At 40.2% G+C, this 16,554-nt stretch overlaps 1 protein-coding gene across 1 annotated transcript in view; it reads right to left on the bottom strand.

The window, feature by feature from the left end:
- grin2aa (glutamate receptor, ionotropic, N-methyl D-aspartate 2A, a) overlaps positions 1 to 16,554 on the bottom strand; it is a 167,751-nt gene that overhangs the window by 44,627 nt on the left and 106,570 nt on the right. The window contains exons 3-5 of the mRNA XM_039610722.1: positions 9,212 to 9,378; positions 4,338 to 4,709; positions 1,615 to 1,627 (exon numbers count right to left, since the gene is read on the bottom strand). Coding sequence (XP_039466656.1) covers positions 1,615 to 1,627; positions 4,338 to 4,709; positions 9,212 to 9,378 — 552 coding nt within the window. The remainder of the gene's footprint in view (positions 1 to 1,614; positions 1,628 to 4,337; positions 4,710 to 9,211; positions 9,379 to 16,554) is intronic.

The raw sequence follows: 16,554 nt of genomic DNA, 5'->3' as shown, positions 1-16,554 counted from the left end.
TTAAGCCCTAACCACTGTACTCACACACAGACACACATCTTCTACCTTTGTGTGAAGGTTTATTTGCCTATTTGAAAGCTGATAACAGTGGTGTGAGGCCTAAAACAGCTGTTTTTGTGAATGTGAAAATGCTTAATTATACCCATAAATCATCCACAACAGCTTTTTTAGGAACAAATTCAACTACATTCATTTTTTTACATAATGCGAATTTACTAGAATAGCTGACTAAATAAAAGAGGTTTCTTTTTTTTTAATGGTTTGCCTGCTTATACAGTAATAGTATAAGAGCAGTTTCATTATAGAATCAAATCCACTGTAGTGTTTTACTCAGTGTTTAGAAATCTTACCCCTAAATACACGATTAGTTCTGAGATCACTTGCTGCATTTCACATCCCACAAGGGACCTGCGAACATTTACATTTACATTTATTAATACACAAACGCCCATAGGTGTCGTTAGCAAGTGATTATGCGGTAATGTATTATGTATGAGCCGTGGATTGACGGGCATGTTGAGACTCTGGGGCGTGACGGTCTCCATTCTCTAAAAAGACAAAAAAACATGTTAGATCTCTAACGCTCTAAAATGATAAATACACTAAACGGTTTTGTACAGCACACATGAAGAAGAACTACAGGCAAAACCATTTTTTCTGTTTTCCATGCACACTGACGTTATTTTAAAATAGCTCTCCTAGTGGACAAATTAGTGCAAATATGAAACTAAATCCTAAAAAAACTAAATAAATAGATAAAATGTCCAAGGTAGTCAGTGATGTTGCATTTTTTGTGTGTAAAAAAACCCCCAAGGATATCTGAAGGACATAAATTTATTTGTTTGTTCCTGAGTTTGAATGTCTGGAAAATGTTATTTTAAAAAGTTGGGGGTTTTTTGGAATATGTATAGAGCAGGGGTGGGCAATCTCAGTCCACGAGGGCCGGTGTCCCTGCAGGTTTTAGATGTGTCCTCGAACCAACACAGCTGATTTAAATGGCTAAATTAGCTCCTCAACATGTCCTGAAGTTCTCCAGAGGCCTGGTAATGAACTAATCATGTGAATCAGGTGTGTTGACCCAAGGTGAGATCTAAAACCTGCAGGGACACCGGCCCTCGTGGACTGAGATTGCCCACCCCTGGTATAGAGTGATTAAGAAATATTCAATATTCAAAACCAAAACCTTTTAAACACTTTAAACTTTTAAACCAGTTTTTATCCAGTTCTCAGATTTATAATTATGAAAATGTACATATTTTGATGAAAAATGCCTCATTTTATGTCTCTGTAAGTGTCGTACAGAAAAATGCCAGAAAGGACAGGTTACAAAAAATCACAACAGCTGTTGAGCACGCGTTTGTCTTTGCACCTCTGAAATGACAGCTGCCCCAGGACTAAGTTTGTGTGTGTAATGTGCATCTGCAAAAAAAAATGTGTTTTCTGAATTTTGACCCCCATATATCACGGCTACAGACTGAAATTACCTGTCAGAACAAACTACCGGCACCACGCCTTTTCCACACACACACTAACACACTGATAAATAAGTGCTAAAGTCTTTTAAGGCACACTGTTCTCCACAGGAAGGTGAGCAGCACACTGTAAATCTGTCATGACAGAACATTCTCTTAAGGGGGGATATTTCTCTTGTTTCTAACACGCGTGCACGCGCACAAGCGCACACGCCGTATTTTATATGGAGTACAGGTTGTCACTCGGTCTGATTGCTGCGCTGGCCAGCGCTCTTAGTTGGTCATTTGTCTCCTGTTTTTATTTAATTTTATTTTTTATTACTCGGCACACCATATTCATCTTGGATATGTCACAGTGGATTTATCATCACGGCTGACACAAGCAAAGTGACTGAGGTAAAACTTCACTAAAGGCCCACACTGTAGTAGACAGCGTGCTATAGTAGTAGCCATTGAGTGTAGGATTTTTTTTTAATTTTTTGTAAATTCAGCAATAACTATTAATAATATTCCCATCAAAACAAGTTACTTTCAATTATGAAATGGTTTCTGGCACACTTAGGGCTGGAAGGAGCATCTGCTTTAAATCTAATTGTTGTGACAAACCACAGTGGAGTCTGAGAGGTGCTCAAGCAAACAAACAATAAATCTCAAGCTGAACACTAGCCAGATGCTCATAAGATAATAATACCATTATTGACATCTTGCTTACAAAAACACACCTCCTGAAAGACTGGGGTAAATACTGTACCTAAAGGAAAATACTGCAATATGTCCCACATACTGTATATTTGCACTTACATCCCATCTGCTCACCTCTCTGTGCATGCATCTGTGTACTTGCATGTCTGTGTGCTGACCGTGTCTTCATGTCTTCCCTGACAGCTGATGATGGTCCAACAACCCACACTTGCCATCGCCCTGACCTACCCTTAACCAATCGTGTTTTCTCTTGTCCTGGCCTCAAAGTCCTATTGGTTGAGTTCTCTCACCCACTACAGTGCCATCTGTGGACACTCATCACCTGGGTAACAACCTTAGGCAGCAGAGCACGCTGGGAACAACGTCAGCTGTCTCTTGGTGTTCGGTGACTCTGTTTGGTGCGTCTGGGTTTCCAGACAAATTGAGACATAGATCAGGTTGTAAGTTAGGATGCAATCAGTCATACTTTACTGACTCCTTCCGCAAATGACCGCTGTTTTGGTAGCTCGTTAATTGGTGCCAATCAGCACCGGTAACTACCTTGTTACCTCGGCGACTTTGGAAAGTTTGTGTTAAGCCATTAGGCAGATGGGGTTGTTATGGCTCCAGATGAAATTTGGGGTGGCATTTGGAAGGCGTGGGAAGATTCAGACAGAAACATCATCAATAATGATGAAAAGCTGGTAGAGTCGTAGGTGCGCAGAGAAGAAAGCTCTGCTGTGACCTAGCCACAAAAAGCCAATTAAAATGCATCATATGGCAGAGTGAACTGACCAAAGGGAATAAAAAAAATCTCAGACTTCAAACTCAAAGCACTAAACCAGTATTATCCCAGCAGAGAAAGAAAACTGGAACTTTAATTCTAAAAGCTGATGTTACACGAAAGAAAGCTGAGCAGCTGCTGTGCTCTTTTCCTTATTCTGTTTTTGCACTAAGCCATGCAACCTTCTCTGAGATTCTTCCATGTCAAAGCTAAATATTCAAACTTTTGCTCCAATGCCGTCATCAGCACATAAGAACATGATGGTTAAATCAGCTGTTTCTAAAAATTCTTGTTGGGTTTTAAGATTTCGTCCAAGATAAAGAGCAGCGGCGTGATTTCTGTGTCGACTTAAACGCTGGATCACTTACATCGGATGAAATATTATATTGATTTACTGTGTTTGGCAAAATGTTCTGCACACTGCTAAATATCAAACACATCCATATGGCTTCATGTGTAGCTAAATTGTTTCTAAATCGCTCCCCCGACTAACCGTTTTAGTTGCAAGATAAGTAACAGTAGACACAGACAGGCGAGATTTTTCCTCCCTGGAAATACGTCGTAGAATCAAGTTTTACCATTTAGACATGCAAATTTTAATTTCACACATCATTATTTTAAAAAAAAAATTACAATATTGGGATGTAAACACAGGTTGCGCGACTGTGTGTGTCTCTCCTTCCTCTGCCAGATGGAAAGCCAGACAGAGCTGGCAAGACCTGCACCATCTCCCACTGGCTGCTGCGGGGTTGAGCTCATGAGAAGGGGAGCAGAAGAGAGTGAATGAGAGATGGTGGAATAAATGAGAAAAGAACAGAAGGACTCATCAAGGAGCTCTTCAATTTTGGAGAGCACTCATTTGTAGCGACCTCCCGCTGTTCCCCCCAGTCTCGATTTCTTCCCTGCTCCTGTTTTTTCACTGCCTACATCACAAGCTCCCCTCTCCACTTCCATTCACCTCTTTTTCCCCCCTCCCTCTCTTTTTTTAACTCCTACACTTCCTCTGTGCTTCTTGCTCTATCTCTCCATCCCTTGCTCTCGTATCCAATAATTGCATCTTTTCTCGAATGGCAATCTTCAGCAGCGACTCGGTGAAAGCTTCTCTCTAATTAGCGAGGATAAGGGTGAAAACAGAAGTTGGAGGGAAAGAGTCCATATAAAATCGCGCACGCTAACTCGGGGACTCTTTCAGATGCTTTTAAATTACACAAATCAAAAAAACACCAATATTATTATGCTCCTCTTTCTGTTCTATTAATGCTCCTCAGACTCACACATACTTTATTTGTTAATAATCATTAGAGATAAAAGAACAACAACAAAGAAATAAACGCTTTGCTTACTTATGAAGTGCACTGGGAGGCAGCTTGGATGTCTTCTCCATCTGGCCGTAACAGGACGTCTTGGCTTCAGGGATGTCGCCGTACTCATCCAACATGGCTGCCGCCGCTGACGTTATGATGCCTATTCCGTCACGAACACGCGCCTCCAGCGGATAATCCCAGTCATCGTACGACACCGAGATCATTCCCGATGGGAACGCGTCTGGCGTTATTTCTGGGTTGCCGGTAGTGAGTGATGGCACAATCCAGATGTATCCGAATCCGGTGAGGCCCAGAGAGCGTGCCTCCTCCAGGATGTACACCGCCTCATCTTTGGAGCAGTACAGCAGGACCACTGGAGACTGGACCTTCTTCAGCATGATCTGAGAACGGCTGTCTTCCTCCACGGCATCCAGAGTGATGATATTCTGCAGGTCCCAACCCACAAAACTAAAGCAAGGATAACGAGAAGAGGAGTGAAATGTTAATATTTAACTAATAGACTATTAACTTTGCTCAGGTGCTGGCAAGGGCAGTTACAATTATCCATCATAATTAATATCAATGTTAAGTGCAACGCAAATTCTAATAGATGTAAAGTGCTTATTGTCAGAGGGAGAGCACATTAAGCACAATAAATTGAATGAAGCTGGTCCAGTAATGATTCTCAGCTGGTTCCAGCCTACACACAGTTAAAGGACAAGGTGAAAAAACACCGTCCTGATAATAAACATCCAAAGCAACGCCTGTGGTCATCGGGCTAATTGGTGACACTGGCGATAACATAACAGTGAAGCGATCAAAACATAATGCAGCTTCTGTCACCTTTTACACAAAAAAGGGTAATACATATTGATTTGCTACAGCGCAATCATGAGGCTGATTCTTTATAGAGTGTCGAAACTGCAGCAAAGGAAAGCAATCATGTAAAATTTCCAAAGATTTTTTTCTTGTAATTCAGTAGCCAGTTAGCTAAAGTGGTCAGAGTGAGAAATAGCAAGTGCTCATTAAAAAAGATTATGAATTTATAGAGCATCTCTCTCATCCGGTGGGACTGGCTGCTCTTTTTCATAATGTCACGAGTAATAATAATCAGAAGGTCCCAGTACATGCGGCTAAAGACCAGCAGAAACAGAGGGAAATGGCACTTATGATCGCAATTAAAGAACATAATGCGTGATAAACTGGCGGTTTTCTGCGGTATCACAAGTTGACAGCAGTTACGAGCAGGCAGAGTGAGGATTAGGGAATGATGCTCGCATTCACACACACACGCACAAAAACACACACATACACAAGAGAGAGTGAGGAATACAAAGTGTGACACACGATAGGGCAAAGATGGCAGTTAACCATCGTGTAGGGTCCTTCAATGGACAGGTGGTGTAACATGAGAGTGATTTGGGACTTGCTGGCCTCTTCTTGCTTTTGAAAGTGATGACAGGTTACTTGTCCCAGATGACAAAGCTAATAGAGAGAAAATGATCCACATGCAGACAAGTACGCACATACACACCCAAGGAAAAAGACAATGTACATGCTGCTGTATGCTGTATTATTAGTAAACAGTAAATAGAAGTTGATAGTCACATCTAATTTTTTTTTTTGGGGGGGGGGTTCTCCAGGATGCTCTTTAGTTATGCATCGGTCTCCTTAATTGAAATAGATAACACCATATTCTGTGCTTGAGATGATGCAGAACATACCAGTCTCTATTGGTCCAGCTCCTTTACATTCCCATCTAAAAACTAAATGCAAACTTCTTTAATCTGCAGATTACACAGACAGAGAGACCACCTCCCCACCTGCACTCAGCTGAGATGAGAAAATACACCCCCTGGTCCTCTAGGACTATATTTCACATAGGCTAATGCACACACTTAGATGTGTTCACACACAGGTCAGGCTTGTCCCACTGAATTGTTTGATTTCTTGCCTACAAATTATATATTTGGGCATCCTTTTAACCCGGACATGTTATAGCATTGTTTGGTCTATCTGTGCTGTTGGAAAACTGATATGTTTAAACACTTTGAAAAAAGAGGCAAAAGAGGTTGTTTTAAAGATAAACATGGGGTTTGTTTAAATTAAAATGTGTTTATATCTTCTGTGTGTATGATTAAGGGACCACGTCTACCATCCATGGTCAAAATAACTGTGATACACCACTCATCAGCCAGGCACTGTTCACCTCCATTAAACAGATAATGAAAAAATAGTATATACATTTTTTTTTAAACTGAATATAGATCTACATAGTAAAAGATCACTTAATAACTGAACTTCCATTCTGATTACATATTCATATGTCTTGTTGTTTAATCTACATGTCAATAAAACGGACCTGATAAAAGTGCATAAAATGAATTTTATAGCCTGGACTAAATCAAATGGCTTCAAAGCCCCTTGCCTTTAAGCATGCTTATCCAGTCATTTATCCAACATTAAACTGTTAATATAGACCCTAAATACATTAAACCTGATGTCATAAGTTAAGGTGTCAAATGATGTAATGTAATATTGATAGTATAAACATTTGGTGATCTCAGCAGTCAATATTTGCTAAATTAGATGTTGTTATCATGAAGTTAAAATGATACAATGCTCTTGTAATATGTTACGCGTCCTCATTTAACCTGTTGGTTGGTTGCTGCTAAGCAGCATGATGACATCATAATCTCTGCTGAAGATAAAAACCTTCCGAGCTCTGAAATGTACCCGCGTGCCAAGTTAGCTTGCCTAACTCCTGATCATGTAGGAGGAATTTGGAGACAACCAAGCAGACAGGTTTTGTGTAATATAGCTGTAGACATGGGATGGTGTCAAAAATGGGCATTTGGCATCAAACTCTGCCAAATCAAACATGTAGATCTGCTCGCTGTGGTGACCCCTTGTGACAAGGGGGCAGCTGAAAGCAGCAGTGAAGTCAAGATCACTTCTCAAAGGCACAAATACAGACACTGGGATTTCTCTCCATATGAATATATTAAACATGTCTTACACCTGCTACCTGTAATTAAACTGCTTTAGTTATCATCAACAAAGCATAGAGTAGGAGAAGCTGTTGAATCCCTGCTGCGTCTGACATTAAGAGTAACTGCTGATGAGAAAAACCTCAGGTGAGCTTTAATATATCACAGATACAGGCACCAGTCCTTGCCTCCATCTCCACAGTGCTGAACATGTATCATTAATCTGACCATTTTTGCCCAAAATTATGGCGTGCTGTACTTTCCTCTTTCTCTCCGCTGAAACAAGCACCATCAGTCAGAATGACCTAAAGGTGTGGCAAACAGCCAACCTGCACGTGCAGTAAACCTACTTGTCATCTCCATTCACTGAAAGGATGCTTACGAAATTCTTTTAGGCTGGATATTTTTGAAGAGCACAATGGATGTGCTTCAGTTCATCCATGCGGTCAAGGCTCTCTAGTCTTGTACTGGTGCAATGTAATTTTGATGTTGTTAATTTTAATACATTGAAAGTGTTTCTAGTTGAAAGATTGAGTTGGCAGGGTTGGTTAATGCTTTGATAATCCTGTAACATGCTGTGTGAGGATTGGGGACACTTAAATGATTAGCAGTGGAAACCCACCTGCTCACTCTTTTCGAGAGAAACTGGTTGAAAAAATGGTCAGATATCATTTTTTTAATGCCCTGCATTCTGGTAGCACTGCAGTGTGTTGTGTTCTGAGGGAACGCACACTGAGTGGTTGGCTTCTAATCTGCATAACGTTAAAGTCTAGGCTGCTTTATTGCAAATGAGGGGCTTCTCAAAAAACGTTTAATCTAGTTACTGATCTAAAATGCAATCAGAAACAGTAACTGCATAACTTCTGCATAAGAAAGTTTGCATCCACCATTATCATAAAATTAGAAATCATAATTATCGCTATGATTATCATCGTGAGTTACAGTTCTGAAACTTTCATTTCATTAATACCTGCAAACCTTAATGTCATTTAATATTTTGTGTTATGTAACACACTTAACAGTGTTACAAAAACTAAATGGTTGGATGATTGCCACATATCAAAACAAACAACATCACTGATTTAATGAGCCATTTGATGTTTCAGTGCACTGCCTGCACTCTTTAATCTTTGAGACGAGCAAATGGTCCTGTTACGATGAACCAGGTACCCCTATAGGCAGCTGCCTTGCCAGAAAATACCCCAGTCGGATGTGTGCACTGTGGGCTACTAAGCCTGTGAGCCTTCAGTAACTACAAATAGAGAGTGGCAGTGGCAGACTGGCCCCACAGCCGGTTGTTGGGGGATGACTAACCCTGAGGGTGGGAGACGTTTCCTGTACTATACCCAGCAGCAGGAGTGGAGTTAACAGCCCCAGTTAATGGTGAAAGGACAACAGATTAAAAAAAACATATAAGGAAAAAAATGCAAGGACGAAGAACAGGCCACTCATCTGTGGAACCAGCTTCCAATTGAGATTCAGGAGACTGACACTCTCTCTCTACTTTTAAAATCAGGCTTAAAACTTTCATTTTTGCTAAAGCTCATAGTTAGGGCTGGATCACGTGACCCTGAATCCTCCCTTAGTTACACTGCAATAGGTGTAGGCTGCTGGGGGATTCACCTCTCTGCATATAAGTTATTCATTAGTTATTATTAAGATCTGGCTTTTTCCACATCATGTCTTTGTCCTGTCTTCCTCCCCTCACCCCAACCATTCGTGGCAGATGGCCGCCCCTACCTGAGCCTGGTTTGCTGGAGGTTTCTTCCTGTTAAAAGGATCTTTTTCCTTCCCACTATCGCCAAAGTGCTTGCTCATAGGGGGTCATATGATTGTTGGGGTTTTCTCTGTTGATTAATTGTAGGGTCTGCCTTACAACATAAAGCACCTTGAGGCGACTGTTGTTGTGATTTGGCACTGTATAAATAAAATTGAATCGAATTGAACTGAACTGAGAACACACCACAGTATTGTTCTAACCTGTTGTCCACAGTAGTTTTCAAGATGTTGATGAATTCCTGGTAGCCTGGGAACTTTGATGTGACAATGGAAAATATGTGCCAGTCATACTCTTCCATGATGTTCAGCATGAGCAGAGCCTCCTGTTGGATGGAGGCACCAAACTGGAAGAACGTTGACTTCACATCCTAGGAGCAAAGAGAAACACAGAGATACAAAATTAGCTGAATATTTATTAGAATATCTGTTCTTTTTTTTGGAGGGGGGGGGTTGCACTTTCCAGATTAGTCCACCACCTATTCGATCTTGGAATAGGTGATGCATCTCGGAAACATCAATCAGCAACAAAGCATTTAAATCTTGGCACAATATGAGTACACAGACTCTCTCAGTTGCTCACCCACACACATACACACTCAAACATGCATACAGAGATTGAGAGTAATAAGCTTCTTGCAGAGGAAATATATGGATGAGGGCCTCAGAACAATTCAATTAAGACCAAATTGGATTGGTGCGGTACAGACCAGGCTGCAGAACTCTGTGGGCATGGTTCTGGGGAACAAGGGTTGCATTCACTCCAAGTCGCTCATATTCACTCCATTAAACCTGACTGAGAATCATTTGCCATTTAATTCAGCCAAACTCAGACATTAGCTTGGACAGCGCAGACAAGCACTATTATAGATGGACAAATTACCTCTATTCATTTATGCTGTATTTAAAATGACTCATTATAGTGGACTGTTAAATGATGTGAAATTAGAGAAAGCAGCGAAGAACAAAAAGAGTGTAGCATTGCAAAAAGTGTGGATGAGCAAATGTGTTACCTTGTCTTTGGCTGAGTATTGCACAATCTTCGTGGCTTTCTGTTACCTTGAAATGTCAGAGAGTTCACACATACCTTATCTTGACACCACTTGTTCTGTGTCACTTGGCTCTCTTATTATGATTGAGGCAGGGTTGTGTGGAGGTCTGCTCTGTGTGTGTATGTGTGTGTGTGTGTGTGTGTGTGTGTGTGTGTGTGTGTGTGTGTGTGTGTGTGTGTGTGTGTGTGTGTAAAGCTGCAACCTGACAGCTTGGGGAAAAAAAAACAACCCAAAAACCATAAAGGCTAAGAAATAGAACAAAACACTGGGCTCACACCTCAAAATTAATAAATGCGCTGCACACGGTTACACAAACTGACACATAAAGGCACACTCTGCTAGTACACACTGCCTGCGGCCTGCTTCTACCGTAATTTATCCACAGTGTGGCTAAAGTTAAAAAAAAAAAAGTGAAACAGCAACCATAATGCTCTGAGTCACTGCATATTGTAACAGGGCCGAACATTAGCCTCAATCCCATATGCTGCAACAGTCAAGTCTAATCAGTTTTGAAGAGACCTTTAGAGACCTAAAAAAGGTCAAAAATCATTCCAAACCCTGCACCCATAAAAAACTATATAAAAATATGAATGGGCAATTTGCTGTGCCCAAAAAAGTGACTATATACTACACCCTCAGTAATCATTACAACATGTAATTATCATTTTAACTAAACAAACTGCCAATATTGTTATTATTACTGGTTTACGGTGGCCTTCGGTAGTGATGATGGATTCTCATTCGGGTTCTACAATACTCAAGCAGAAGCTGTTAAGTAACTTCTTCAGACGTTGTACTGTTATTCCATTTCATTACTCCCAAATGCATCGTAAATGGAAAACTTTCGGTGGCCCTGAGAGGTCAAACTGAACCGCAACATAAGAAAACACCAGCAAAAAGAAAAATGCTGCAAAAGCACATGAAAAAAACCAAAAAGTTAAATAAAACACAAAGGAAGTAGAAAAAAAATCTGAAAAAAGGTGTTTTCAGGGGAGACAATATTGTGACGGACGAGATGAGGAAGTGACAGAAAACCAAAATATTAATATAAGTACTGCACTGAGACAGGCTTAATAGAAGCAGAGGATTCATCTGTGTTGTTAGGGAGAAAAAAATGCAGGTAATGTGTGTTTTAATTGCATAATTCATTATTTATTTATTAACCTTTATTTAACCAGGAAGATCCCATTGAGATTAAAAACCTCTTTTTCAAGGGAGACCTGGCCAAGATAGGCAGCAGCAGGTGTCTCACAGTTACTGAGATTACTCAAACACAGGTAAGTGAAAGAAAACAAATAAAAATAAAATTCAATTTAAAAAAAAAAAAAAAAAAAGGCAGTTAAAATGACAATCAATTCATATAACACTGTAAACATATGTTTGATATTAGCCGCTTGCTGTTAGATTCTCACTTTAGCAACTCTTCCATCATGTTATTGCCCCCCCCCAAAAAATACTTCTGTTGCATTTTGTGCGGTTTTTTTTTCTATTCGCTTGAGTTTCCTTAATTTGGAGTGCGTTTGACCTCTCAGGGCCACCCCAAAACTCACTTAGATGCATATGCTACTCACTAACTTACCATAAAGTTCGGATTTCTCTATATTCTCAGGTTGGGGCACTGATTACTGTGGCACCGCACCACTCAAATCTTACTCTGTATTTCAGCCATGACATGCATGAAAGGGTAATGTAAAGGTCCAAATTCCATTTTGTGCTGTTACTAGAAATCCATCACAGTCAGATCTACACTTTCTTCAACCTGATCTTGACTCAGTTTGTGTTTTGCTACAGCGAGTGAAAATACACAGCTGTGGAAAGTACTCACACACTACTGTACACTTTTCCGGCTCAGATATACACCACACAGCCATATTCATATTCATATATTCACCATTTTAATATTTATTTTAACAAATAGAATCCACCTGTAGGCTCTGATCATACTTTGCCAAGAATAAGTATACTACATTTGGCTTCACTTAATAATATTTAAAAGGGTCAACTAGACAGACACTTTAACTACAATGACTGGTATAATTAAGCTGCAGCAGGTTTAGATGTAATTAGTACTCACATTTTTTCCCCCTTATCAGGAACACGGATTGATTATGTGAGATTTTAATAGCTAAATGTATACAACTAGTCAGCTGCATCAATTAAACATATCAAGTACTTTCTATTCCTTTAAGCCTCTCTTCTATTAGGTTACAGGGTATTGGCGTATCACCCGTTTCCTGCAGGTAAAGTTGCATTTCTCTACAGGGTAGGGTTTGTACAATATATTGAAAACGCATTGTGGGAATAAAAAGAGACACCAGCAGAAAGCACTGGATGGCTTTTGTAACCATATCGAGCACTGCATGTAATTTCATCGCCTCTGCACAACCTATCGTTTTCTTTTCCACTGTCTTGATAGCCTCCGAATAATGCGGGAATTCACTGTTTGCATTATTTGGGTCAGTGTTGGAGAATGAGAAAACGAGTGAGACTCTTCTCCCTATATCGAGACGCTTGAGTGCTTTTTAATGGTATTGTATCTGTATGTGAGGCTGGCTCACTATACTCAGATTTGAGTGTTCTTCAGAGGCTCTCTGTGCAGCTCAGTGCTCTATTGTATGTTCTAATGGGGTAGAAACTGAAGCGATGCTTGAGCATGGTGGGACAGGAGGGAGGTCATGCTATAAGACTTGTCACTCCCTGTCTTCATCACGGCAGCAGCCGATGCTCCCACGCTTTTCCTGCAATATACAAAAGGATGTACACATCCAAAGGCCTGGTACTGGTAGTTATGTGTTAGCAAATATGGATAAATTAGATATGGAACAGTGTTTTTGCTTTTTGACTTGTTTTGGCTTAGACATACAAGTAGTGGAAACCATCTGTCAACATATTTGCCGGCGGTGTGTTTTTGAGCTACTGTGCCATACACTGCTAATGGTAATCATGCTGCTCTCATACTTTTTGTTCCACAGTAACTTTTGTTGAGGACAATGCATTTTTCAGCATAATAGATTTCCAGGAACTTTCTCACCCATAAAGGAGCAATTTAACTCTTTGGAAAAACACCAAATTTCAAAATGCATTTTTTTTTCTCGACAGGAACAGTATATTGATGCCAAAGGCCACATTTATGCAAAATTAATTTGGCAAAAGCTAACACTGGTTATGAATAATCTCCCAAGACTTCTGATCCACTGATATTTTGTGTATACATGCGTGTCTGCACTTTAAGAGTGTGCTTTTTTTTGCTTGTTTCTGCCCATCTGAAGGAATTCAAGCTTTAAGGCTTCCCAGGAGAGGAAAGTACCAAAAAAATCTCCCTTTTCCCTAAAATAATTACTCCTTGCTGGTGTCAAGTGGGGCTTGTGCCTGTATTCATTCATGTGAGCCAAATCGTGTCTCTTTAATTTCCCTGAATCTCATAATAGCAGATTCAGGGAAATGATACTTTACAATCCCAGCAGAAGCCAACTGCACATAGGAACTGACTGGGTTTAGGCTGGGCTTAATATTATTTTACGAGCATAAACAGAAACAAGTGCAATGAGAACATTGCGAACCAGACTTTGGTAGTCTTAAAAATTGGCATTTTAATAAAAGAGATCTTAAAGAAAAAGAAAGTTTATGTTTAAAGAACCACTGGAGACTCAAATCGAGAGTGGCAGGCAGAAAAAGTCCCACATACATGAAATCAGAGTCAGACACAAACAGAAAGGAAAGCTAGAGGGCAGAGAGAAGAATACACTACAGAGGGAATGGGCAGAGCAGTGGAGAGGAGGCTGTTGAGGTGACTAAGCAGTGTATGACTGTTTCTAATTAGGACAGCTCACAATCCGTGACATCAGAAAACAGCCAATCATTTCCTCTCATTTCACCCTTGTCAAGTGTGACATGTCTTTGCTTTCCACTCACACCTTGAGCTAGTGGTGTCCGCACACACAAAACACACGTGCGTGCAAATTAACGCACAGGCTGTCACTCACAGCTCGTTCCCTTTCGCCCCTGTCTGCCACATTCCCGGTCTCCCTCCACTCTTAAATTTCCCACTCTGTTGCATGCACTCAAACACGACAACAGCAATGCACACAACAAGCATGCACCTACCCCACGGGGCAGGACAGTGTGTCTATTGAGACTGAGAGGGGAGTTATAAATAGTAGTCCTCATATCCTCTACTGCTGATAGCATCTTGCACTGTCTAGTCTTATGACATACACGCACACACACACAGAGATAAGTGTGTATTGTGAGTTGAGATTGTAAGGCAAACGCTCACCTAGACAAAAGGTCTGATAACGTAGTAAACACGCATGTCAAAATCGGCATTTATCATAAAGGGGGTGTCATACAAATCTTCATATCACATATTAACCACAGATAGCCAGCTATCTGCTGGGTTCATGGGAGGAGAAACACACTGATATGACAAAAATTCCTCAGTGGCCAGTTGCTAAATATAAACAGGCACAAAAATAGCTGTCGAAAAACAAGGAAGGAGGAAAAACTGAGGGAAGCAGGCAGCACTGACCACTGACCGCTTGAACAGTCACAAACAGTGTATGGCATCACTTTATTAAGAACAGAGTATATCTGATTACTACATAAATGTAAGTCTTTTACCAGCCTGTCTGTAAACAACAGCGATAACACCACAGAGCTATACTAATGTCTAACTGTAGGCTTTAACAGTAAAAAGGAGTCCAATGTTATAGAATTTAAGCCATTTAGGAGACTGTAGTACCTGCTTAATACATCTCATCCAATTACAGATGCTTTTCTCTAACAAGATCATCAATGTTTGTCTGTCCACCTGCTAATGGTTTTTAAATTGCAGGCTTCTTTGTCAACTCCCTACCCCAATTAACTGGTATCACTATTTACTTTTTTTTTTACACTTTTTAAAAAATGATTTTATTTTTTCAGCAATACAACATTAAAGATTTTTTTTTTCAAGTTGCTTAGGTAACTTTTTTTTAATCCCACGCCCAACGTCTTTGAGTCACTGGCAAAATGAGCATATCAGACAAAAAACGACGAGCTCTTCATTTTCTGCTGCACTGCTTCAAAAACTGTATATTTTTACTGGCTTATGTAAACTGTTTTTGTCTTCTAATAGGAAAAAAAAAATTAGCATAACAAACACTGTATTGTTTTTTAGTAAAGAATAGAGAGCTAACCATTTGAACGGCTGCTTCTGTTGTGCCTTTGATGAACTGTGAATAATGTTGCCATTGCTAATATATGTATATAGGAGAAGATGTGAGAGGAAGGCAAGGAGGTTAAACATGGCTTAATCCTAACAAATGTGGGCAAAATGTTATGCTGCCTTTCCATATAGATATTGGTTACATTTGTAACAGTCAAATATTCACAGACTGGTGCATTATACAAGCTGACACTTCATTCCTTTGTGATGAAACCTCATAAATGGATAATTATGTTTTAGCTCTGACGAAGCCTCTGTGTGGTTTAAAAAGGCTCCTGTATTATGTAGATTATGATGCCCTTTAACAACATGTGGATAGCATGATCAAGCCAAAACAATGTCACGTAGACATAATGGGCATATCATAATCACATGCCCATTTGTGTAATTATTTAAAAGCTAACGATATTAAGGCATTGCCAAAGGTTTAACTTACACCCACCAGTCACTTTGTTAGTTACACCTGTTCAACTGCTTGTTAATTCAAATCTAAACAGAGAATGACAGCAACTCAAAGCATTTTGGTAGACACCAATAAGACAAAGTAATAAAGTTCAAATTGAGCATCTAAATGGGGATGAAAGGTGATTTAAGTGACCGGGAACCTCGTGTGGTTGTTGGTGCCAGATGGCCTGGTTTGAGTATTTCACAAACTGCTGATCTGCTGGGATTTTTACACACATCCATCTCTAGGGATTGGAGAGAACGGTCTGAAAAAGAGAAAATATCCATTGAGCAGCAAGTCTCTGGGTGAAAATGCTTTGTTGATGTCAGAGAAGAATGGCTAGACTGCTTCAAGTTTGTAAGAAAGCAACAATAAATCAAATAACCACTTATTGAAACCAAGGCATGAAGAAAAGCGTCGCTGAATGCACAACAAGTCGAACCTTGAAACAGATCAGGTGCCACTCCTGTCATTTGAAACAGAAAACCGAGGGTTTAATGCACATGAGTTCACCAAAATTGGACAATAAAAAATTGGAAAAACATTGCCCGGTCTGATGAGCCTCAATTTCTGCTGCAAGATTCACATGCTAGGGTCCCAATTTGGCAAAAACAGCATGAAAGCATGGATCCATCCCGCCTTGTATCAGCCGTTCAGACTGGTGGTGGTATAATGTTGTTTTCTTGGCACACTTTGGGCCCTTAGTACCAGCTGAGAACAATTTAAATGGACTGACCATGTCCATCCCTTTACCTCCACACTGTACCCACTTGTGATCGCTGGTTTCAGCTGGGTAATCCTCCATGTCACAAAGCTCAGCTCACTTCAAACTGATTTCTTGAAC

The sequence above is a fragment of the Oreochromis aureus genome, linkage group 4 (genome assembly GCF_013358895.1).
Source record: "Oreochromis aureus strain Israel breed Guangdong linkage group 4, ZZ_aureus, whole genome shotgun sequence".
Taxonomy (NCBI): domain Eukaryota; kingdom Metazoa; phylum Chordata; class Actinopteri; order Cichliformes; family Cichlidae; genus Oreochromis; species Oreochromis aureus.
Note: the sequence above shows the minus strand (reverse complement) of the source record. Positions and strands in the feature narration are given on the sequence as shown.